The following is a 10,000-nucleotide window of genomic DNA, read 5'->3' as shown; positions in this document are numbered from 1 at the left end:
ATCTGATCCTTTGAAGTTACATCTTTATAAAGCGAGTAGGCGTAGACAGAAATTATGACGATCAGTCGGTATGGAAGATCTCGGTTCTGGATCGATAGATCGGTTTACTCTTCTTCGGGCACGTTTCTCTCGTTCGATCGATAAGAGACCGACGATTCATAATATTTGATAATATTTGATTTATTATAAAAATCTTAATTGATCGAACAATCAAAAAAAAAAAAAAAGAAAAAAAAGAAAAAAAAAGGAAAATGTTAATTCTTAGCTTTCTATTATACTTTATTACTGTATGATTTTATTCGTTCCTTTACGATGTACGCTTTGATATATGCGTATGAAAAGAAAAAAAAAAAAAAAAAATGAAAAAAAGAAAAAGAAGAAAAAGGAAGAATTAGAAAAAACCAAAAAAATTATATCCTTCGTTGTTTATAAAAGCAAAAAAGCAAAAGAAAGAGATTCTATCTGAATGGATTGACTCTAAATGTGTTTTGTCATTTAACGATATAAAATCAATTTTCTAATGATGCTATTAAAACGTGTACCTATCAAGGGTGCTTTGGGGAGAGAAAATAAAATAGAATTAAAAGAATAAAAAAAGATTTATTTATATCGCGGATAAAATGTCGTAAAATATTTGTAATCCTTTCGATCATATAAAAAGATCCGATAAACTTGTAAGAAAAAATAGAAAAGTATAAAAACAATTTAACGAGAATTATGAGAAGAGATGGCCTTCCGGGAGAATTTAGTAAGAACCAAATGGCCAATGTAAGAGAATTTTTCCAAATTTAACGATCGCTTAGCCCGCCCACATAGAGAAGGCTGTAACAAGTTCGGCGTCTGGGCGATGGCCGTTACCGTGACGAGCACGTGTGCACGTCGCCTTCTGTCACTCAGAGACCGACTTTACTCGGTTAACTCGGTCGGATAAAGATCAGCAAAGTGAGAGAGAGAGCGCCTATCGTCGAGAGATATTTAACGTCGCGCATTTTTAAGCATACGTTCGCAAATGACTCAGTTGGACAATCGTTTTATATAATTTCATGGTTCACGGCACTCGGGAGAGACAGATCGTAAGAATGGATTTGAAAATGAACCAATTCGTGCACGTGTTACGCATTAAGGTACGATCACGATTAGGAGTATGAGAAAGTTATTTCTATTCCTTCATTTTTCTTTTCTTTATATATATATATATATATATATATATATATATATATATAAATAATTCACATTTATTCAATACGAACAGAATAAAAATTTGGTATATCCAATTGACATTTGTATATATATATATGTATATGTTAGATGAATTTTATATATTATTTTTATCTACCTTTATCCGATCTGATTAAAGATCCGTTTAAAGTGATAACGATATATTGCTAGATCGTGTTTGTACAAATTTTAATCGAGATCATTCTCTCTGCTTTTTTTTTCCAGGTGCGGCGTAATTTCGTCAATAGGGTGGGCAGAGGATCGAAACGCGTCCGGAGCAGTTTGGTGCATTAAACGAAGGGATCATATCGGGGAAGACGAAGGACTCTGACTACTAGCCTCCCCTTCCCTCGTGTGCGCGACTACTTCTTCCCCCCTTTTCGCGTCTAGAAAATTCCCACCCATCGTTGCTCCAGTTTCCGATTTTTCTTTCTTCGGTGGTGAGCCAAGTGTGATAAAAATTAAATGATATGTACCAGTGATCAGAGGTGATGGTGGTGTGATACTACGAGAGAAGGGTGCGCGCGTGTCAGATCTATGTGTGTGTGTGAATAGAAGAAGCGAAATAGAGCGAGAGGGTGAGAGGGTGAAAGAGAGAGAGAGAGAGAGAGAGAAAGAGAGAGAGAGAGAGAGAGAGAGAGAGAGAAGGAGAGAGAGAGAAATAGGGTAAGAGAGCGAGGGCAAGGATTACGAAGATACACGGTTTGAGGTGATAAATATATAATATATGTAAATGTATATGTATACATTCATGTAAAGACGTGTGCCAGTGTGTGCGTACGGAGAGTACAAAAAGTTTAGTTATATAGGAGGTAATAGAAGAGGAGAAAAAGAAAAGTTACGAAAAGAGAAAAATAAAAATAAAAGAGAAGAGAGAAGAAGGATCGGTTTAAGAAGGAGTCAAAAAGTGAAATAGAAGAAAGAAAGAAAGAAAGAAAGAAAGAGAAAGAGACAGACAGAGAAAAAGAGCGTGGAGAGGGTGGTGGTGATATCGGCAGGTGGGAGAGGAGGGACAGTAGTAGTATAGCATGAGTTCGTACTTCGCGAATTCGTACATCCCGGACCTGCGAAATGGCGGGGTGGAACACCCGCATCAGCATCAGCAGCACTACGGTGCCGCGGTACAGGTGCCCCAGCAAACGCAATCGGTACAGCAACAATCGCAACAGCCTGGCGATCCGTGCGATCCGAGTTTGCTTAGGCAAGCGGTGTCTGCGCACCATTATGGGGCAGGTGGGGGTGCCGGTAGTGCCGGTGGACAGCAGGACATGCCATATCCGAGGTTTCCGCCGTACAATCGGATCGACATGCGAAACGCGGCATATTATCAGCATCAACAGGAGCACGCTGGAATGGACGGTATGGCGGGCTACAGGTCGGGCTCACCGACCACGGGGATGGCTCACATGGGTCATACACCCACGCCGAATGGTCATCCCTCGACTCCAATCGTCTACGCGAGCTGTAAACTCCAAGCGGCCGCCGTCGATCATCAAGGAAGCGTTCTCGATGGGCCAGATAGTCCGCCGCTCGCCGTCGAGACTCAAATGCACCATCAAATGCACACCCAGCACCCTCATATGCAGGCCCAACAGGCACAACAGACGCATCAGCAACAGCAATCCCAACACCAACATCTACAGGCGCAACAACAGCACATGATGTATCAACAACAACAGCAACAGCAACAGGCTCAGGGTACGACGCAACAGCCTCAACCTGGCATGCACCCTCAGCAACAGCCTCAGACACAGCAGCATCAGGGGGTCGTAGCTTCGCCGCTTGGTCAACAGCAACAGCCCACCCCTCAGGGAGCCGCCAGCGCGAACTTACCCAGTCCTCTCTATCCTTGGATGCGGAGTCAGTTCGGTGAGCAAGTCAGCCCTCCTTTCTTTTCTATTTCTTGCTTCTTTTTTTTCTTTTCTTTTTTTTTCCTTTTATCTTTTTTTCGTTTTACTTTATGCGCATAACTATCTTGCGAAACCTTCCCACGGACTACCGACAAAACATATTTTTTTCCAGAAATTTCCCCATGATATCGGCGCGTGATCTAACTACGTTCTATATAACACAATCCTCGAAAACACGGTCCTCGAAAATAGACTCAAGGTTCTCGTCGTAATCGTGACTTTTACGAAAACCTTCTCAGGCCTCTCTTCCTGCCGCTACGTTTCCTTTCAAATTTATACAACGACATAAAACTAGTCCAGATTTGTACGAGCTTTGACTCCGGATAGATACATATATAACTCTATACCGTATTTCTTAGATATATACTAACAAACAACTGAGTTATTTATTGCTTCGACCTTTTAGCCCGGTGGTTTTACCGTCTACAGACCTGACCCCCATAAAAGTTATCTTACTGCTTGCCAACGACGACGACGATGACGACGACAACGACGACTCATTATTGTCCGGTTCTCTGATCTACGCTTTCGACCGTGAACTACATACGCATTTAGAGTATTTCGAAAAAATAAAACAACGTGAAAAGGGAGCCACTTAATTAGTTAAAATTATTTTACTGCGATAAAAATAAGCACGAGCTCTGGGATAATTAGTTGGTACTTCTATATACTACATACACATATCCACTACTATTCGATAATTAATCGCTTCCCATTAACACCACTCTCCTGTTTTCGTTATTTCCTGTGTCGCATTTTAATTAACCACGATATCGCAACGTATTACTCGTTTCTACATTTAAATATTCGTTGCGTGTTTCTGGTAAACTCGCACGAATATTCTGTCTCTTTATTTTTTCTCTCTCTCTCTCTCTCTCTCTCTTTCTCTCTCTCTCTCTCTCTCTCTCTCTCTCTCTCTCTCTCTCTCTCTCGTGTATCAGGAAAATAGTGAAACGAAAATCTATTCTTCTGTTCGTTTGAAATTATTCGTAAAATTTGGAATCCACAGGAGACAACTAGATGGTATTTATTTGCGAGTCAAGAAAAAGACATAACGAGACAAGGATTTATGACTGCTATAACGAAGTGATAATAGGCCTACGGTATAATTGAGGTAGCAAAAGGCTCGGTTAAAGCCGTACCCCAGTGATGTTAAAGTGCACAATTTCTAGGGTCTCCGCTTTGCTTTTACTTCCTCGTTTACTTTCTCCCTTCCGTTTCTTAGGTCGTTTTAGACCTTGCATTTAAGATAAATCGTCTTTGCATCGAACAAGCCCGTATTTACCGTGAAATGTAGCCTCGAAATTGACCCCACCTGACTTTACCTTTTCTTCAAAAAATCTATTCCACTGGTTATTCTTACTGGTCAGTCGTCGGTAGTTCCTCGTTGAAGTCACTTCAACGACTTAAACTTTTTTTTTGATTCTATCGAGTTCGTTTATGTGTTTACGTGATCTGAATTATACCACCAAGGGAAATGGTCTAATTGTTTCTTTTTACTTCTTTTTTTTTCTATTTTTTTTTTCTTTTTCTTTTTTTTTTTTTTTAATCTCACCTTACCCTTGATTTTTCATTTTATAATTGGATTTATACTTTAAAAGATGTAATCTCTCATTTTTATTGACTGAGGTTCAAAGAGTCTTCTCATACCATCTCTCGGTTAAGCTCGGAAACTAGTGGCAGGTAACAGCAGGCGATTGGCCGATAAACAATCCGGTTTTATGACGACGGTTGTTCGCAGTCACTAAGAGTTGAAGAAAGTGGACCGAGTCCCTTAAACCGCCTACAGATGTCGGCACGTAAAACCCGTTTTGATGTTGAGTTTTATTTTTTTTTTTTCTCTTTTCTCTCTCTCTCTCTCTCTCTCTCTCTCATTCTCTCTATTTTTTTTTTTTTTTTCTTTTAAAAGTCATAACTTCGATCGAATGAGATTTCTTTCTTTTTTTCTTAATTTTTGAAGAGAAATTTTTTATCGCCAAATAATCTCCGTAACAATAATGAGATTTAACTTTCAATAGATTAGCTATCATTAAACTTGAATTCTCTTCTGTTTTCATTCTAACGTAAAATTTATATTGCCATTACTTTTCTTAACAATGAAGAAGATCTAATAGATATTTATTCGTTTATAGAAATTTGGACTCTTTCGATCTTCGTTGCCCTTTATTCCTTTATACGTTGCAAAATAGCAGCTGAGCTAAGCGCGCTATAAACTGTGTCCCATGAATAATGCATGATTCAATTTTATAGATGCAGGTGCTCTCGGGCATTTGCGCCGGTGAAAACGTCGAGATTCTCTGCCACCTTTAGCGAGAGACTTTTGCGTACATACGTTAAGAAATTCCAGCATAGTTAAGCGTTCTACAAAAGAGCAGCATGCGAATAAGTGGATGCCCGTTAGCATCGAAGATCGCGGAACACTTGCGATTAGAAATCCGTTCGCGATTTGCCACCAGGATTTAGAATTTCCCAACTTTTCCACGATTAGAATGTTCTAAGTCGGAACGTGATTCTAATCGTAGACTATATTCTAACTATTTTCTATTTCACTTGGATAAATACTATCGGCAATACTATTGTCTAAGGATCATGATTAAAGATAATCTTCAATCGTTTTAAACATATATTTTTTATGACAGATATTAAACGTTTAAAAATATTGATTATTATTAGATTGATATGTTAAAGAAAATAAGATATAAATTTAAGATAAAATTGTTTATTTAAATAAAAGCAAATATTGACAATAGAAAAAAAAGTAAGGTACACGATCGGAAATGTTAAGCCAAAGTAAAGGAAACATCGATTTCACACAACGGTACGGTTAATGCACGAGATAATCGCGATCCTTGTACACCGAAAGATTTATAGTATCCACCTCTCCTCCTACGAATCAACGTAACCATACGATTACGTAGGTGTTAAGCTTCTGTTAATCGGTTCGTACGAACAAGTGAAGTGTAGGGAGATAAAAATCGATTTAGAGATCGCTTTTTTTTTTTTTTTTATTTTACTTATTTCTTTCTTTTTTTTTCCAAATTATTTCATACAATTGAAAGAATTCAATTAAATGCATTTAAATCATACACTTAGAATTCTATTATAAATTTCAAACACGTACTTAGTTAAACGAGAAGATAGTTAATCTATAATATTATTTCTTCAAGTTATATAATATTTTCTAATTTACCAACTCTAAAGATAGATCCGATCTGTTAAAAATTTCATTTCAAATGAATATCTCGATTAAAAGTTAATAGAGTTTCGATGAGCTTAGGATCAAAAAGTTAATGAACTTTCATAGAGTTTTAGATTAAACGTTAATGAAGTTTAGAAAAGTTTAGGAAGGTTTTATCTTACATGATAAACCATGGGCGTACACGCGAGTTTAGAAACCTAATCGTGTTTCTTCGAATTATGCTATTAAGGATACGTAATATTAATCTCGTCATTTCTTCTTCGAAATAAAACTAGAATGAGAAAATAATGACGGTATTGTTAATTGAGATTAATATCTTACACATAGTGATAATTTTAGAGATTAATCCATTATATAATTTCAACTACTTAATCGTGTTAATTAATTCCATTCATTTGGCGTGTAACGTAATTCAGATCGATAAGAAAAAAAAAAAAAAAAAACAAAAAAACAAAAAACAAAGAATCGAAAAATGAAGATAGAAGAATATCTTCTTCTTTCGCGAGGGACACAATGTGCCCCATTCAGAAAGTTCTCCAGATATCGGAACGATGTGAGTTTCTAAGAAACCATATGGCAGGCGGATGGATTTGACCTTTGTAAAGCAGCCGGGATCGCGGGAATCGGTTAATTCTCATCCGACGAGAGAAAAAAAAAGAAAGAGAGAGAGAGAGAGAGAGAGAGGGAGAGAGAGAGAGAGAGATAGATAAAGAAAGAGAAAAAAAAGAATGCATTTAGTTATAATTCGACGGAGAGGCAGCCTCTTGTAGAAGCTCTCGTGATTGGTTACCGTAATGATGGCGGCTTCGTGAGATATTTAAAAAGGGATGGACTCGAAAAGGAGGTGTAGAAGGAGGAGCGTTGAGAAAATGGAGAGAAAGAGATAGAGATAGAAAGAGGGAAAGATAGAGAAAGAGAGAGAGAGAGAGAGAGAAAGAGAGAGAGAGGAGGATGGAGTCGCTGCTTGGAGAAGGTCGAAGGGACGGATGACGATGATGAATGCTTTAACAGACGTTCCGACTACGTTTGCTTTTGAGCTACACCGCCATGACTTCTCTCGAACCGTACAAGCATTAGAGAGAAAGAGATAAAGATATGCATACTAATTTCTTAAAGGCTTTTACTTTTCAAAATGGAGTAAATGAAGTAATCGAATTAGATCAGAAGTGAGAATGAATAATTTTTCGTGTCGAATTCGAAATATTCAATCGAAATGAAATAGAAAAAGGGAAAACCTTTCGATATAAAAAAAAAAAAAAAAAACAAAAAAAGCAAAAAAAAAAAGAAAAAAAAGATCGACGTTGCCCCGTAGAAGCCAGTCGAGCCATTTTAGTCGTTCATTATCTCTCGACTTAGCTCCGAGGCTTTCAGACTTCGTCTTCTCTGTCCGACGGTCTCGTCGAGTGAAAGGAAGAGAGAAAAAGAGAGAGAGAGAGAGAGAGAGAGAGAGAAAGAGAGAAAGAGAGAAAAATAAAAAAAAAAGAAGAGAGAGAGAGAGAAAGAGAGAGAGAAAGAGAGAAAAATAAAAAAAAAGGAAGAGAGAAAGAGAGAAAAATGAAAAAAAAAGAAGAGAGAAAGAGAGAAGACTAGAGAAAGAGGAAATCCTCGTATATCGGATGCTCTTTCTCTTTCTCTTTCTTTTTTCTATTCTTTTTCCTTCTTGGCGAGACTTCTAAGTCCCCCGTATGAGTGTGCGGCCAGCTTGACGTTCCTCTTTCTTGGGGTTATTCGTCGGCATCCTCTGTTAAATTCTTTCTCTCTTTCTTTCTCTCTCTCTCTCTCTCTCTCTCTCTCTCTCTCTCTCTCCCTCTTTCCTTTCGAAGAGTACCACTCTACTCTTCAGGTGGAACACTTAAGATCACTTCCATGTCGTGTTTCCTAATCCTAGAAAAATAATCGTACGCGGCTTTCTCTCTTCCTGCCCCCTCCTCACTTTTTCTCTCTTTTTCTCTCTTTCATTAAACCACCCTTCAGAGAAGTTCAACGTTTAAATTGCTTTGTCCGATGACATCTTAACGTTCCTTACTCTTCGATCCTTTCGATTTTCTTTTCTTTTCTTTTCTTTTTTTTTTCTCTTTTTCATCAACCGTATTGCTTGAAAAGAACGCAATTATGAGATTCGCTCGGGGGATAGGCCAAAGAAGTTCCCTCCTCGTTCGTTCGAAGGAAAAGGCAAAAAATAAGATGCATAGGCTCTTGTAAAATACGGCGGAAGCGAGACGAATCGAAGAAGCGAACGCATCAAGTATAGTATAGTATGTGTATGTGGGATTAGAGTTAGAAAAAAAAAACATACACACATACGTAAATGTATACATACACGCGTGCGCACATACATGCATATATGGACGCGTATCGGATGGGTCTAAGTTTTGCTTCTTTAGGATTTCCTATTCTGAGAAAGTTCACGAAAAGTACGTATTTCCTGAGTTTCGTGTTTCAGAGAAATAAGATTTTTGTATCATAGATTTTTTACTCCGGTAAAAAGGAAGTTTCATCATACTTTTCGATTATATAAAATGACGATAGATTATTTTCGGGATTACGATCGTTAATAATAATAATAATAATAATAATAATAATAATAATAATAATAATAATAGTATAAGCCTAGTTAGGATTTAATCGGTAAGAGACGATCTTTGGTTGTAATCTTTGCATAGTCAGTCGATAAGAAGAAAAGTCGATCCGGTTTTCTCAGTTTTACGTTGAGAAGCTGCTGCCGCTATGTCGGTGCACTCGCGCGGACGGAGGTGACTTTAAACGCGGGGCAATAAATTAACGGCGTTGGGTTACGCAAGGATCAAATGTCCCCTGGAGTATGCCCGAAAGATTTATGGGTCTGCCTTCACTGGCGCAGCATGAAGGAACGGAACAGAACAGAACATACACAACCGTACGGCTTATTATAGGCTAGTTGCTCCGCTTCTCCTCCGCTTCGCTCTTCACCCACCATCAGTTTACCCCTCCATTTCAACCTCCACCCTTTTCTCCCTCTCCTTCCCCCCTCCCCCTCACTTCCTATATCCTCCTCAGACTCCCTCCTGACTGGTCTTTCAGTCCCGCCGCAGGATACACGCAGGACTTTTCAGATTAACAGCTAGCCGGATGTTGTAATCCGCTAATAAGGCGTACCCACTGGCCACTGCCCAATTAAGCTAAACTTTACGCGGTCACCTTAAGGTCAGATATCTCGAGGAACGTTCTTCGACCGAAGAATCCCCGTCGGCTTTCTTTACTTGAACACGCGAATTATTATACTCCTTTACGATGAACAATAAGAACAAAATGAAATGCGCTAGGTAAAATATTCTTACGGATTAGTTAATTATCAACAAATAAAGATATTAATTAATCGTTAGAAATTCAATGATAGACATTTAAAGATTTCTCTTAGAAATATCATGAAAATCGATGAATAACTGCGATACGTCCAGGTTGATCTCTTCGTTAACCGTCGAACATGTCGAACGCAATGAAGATCGTGCTCGAGTTAATCGAGCACCTGTTGGCGCTAACGATACCGCGTTACATTAATCATTGCCGTATAGATAAGAGCGAATTCGCAGGGATTTCCGTGACTATTAACTTATCCTCGCTACGGCCTTGTCTCTCCTCGTGGCTCCGGTGATCGATCGTTCCACCAAAAGATTTACTACGATCGCTAAAAGGT

The 10,000-nt window shown here is 38.5% G+C and overlaps 2 protein-coding genes across 2 annotated transcripts in view; both read left to right on the top strand.

Moving 5' to 3' along the window:
• The window catches only part of LOC118445820 (homeotic protein ultrabithorax-like), a 302,310-nt gene extending 300,196 nt beyond the window's left edge, over positions 1 to 2,114 (top strand). Inside the window, exon 4 of the mRNA XM_085656705.1 lies at positions 1,444 to 2,114. The gene's annotated coding sequence lies outside the window, so the exon portion shown is untranslated. The remainder of the gene's footprint in view (positions 1 to 1,443) is intronic.
• Positions 2,115 to 2,244: 130 nt separating this feature from the next.
• The window catches only part of LOC118445819 (homeotic protein antennapedia-like), a 14,938-nt gene continuing 7,182 nt past the window's right edge, over positions 2,245 to 10,000 (top strand). The window contains exon 1 of the mRNA XM_035875757.2: positions 2,245 to 3,087. Coding sequence (XP_035731650.1) covers positions 2,247 to 3,087 — 841 coding nt within the window. The 5' untranslated portion in view covers positions 2,245 to 2,246. The remainder of the gene's footprint in view (positions 3,088 to 10,000) is intronic.

The sequence above is a fragment of the Vespa mandarinia genome, chromosome 4, assembly GCF_050613455.1.
Source record: "Vespa mandarinia isolate Hongniang chromosome 4, ASM5061345v1, whole genome shotgun sequence".
Taxonomy (NCBI): domain Eukaryota; kingdom Metazoa; phylum Arthropoda; class Insecta; order Hymenoptera; family Vespidae; genus Vespa; species Vespa mandarinia.
The sequence above is the reverse complement of the archived record's forward strand: the minus strand, read 5'-3'. Positions and strand labels throughout refer to the sequence as shown.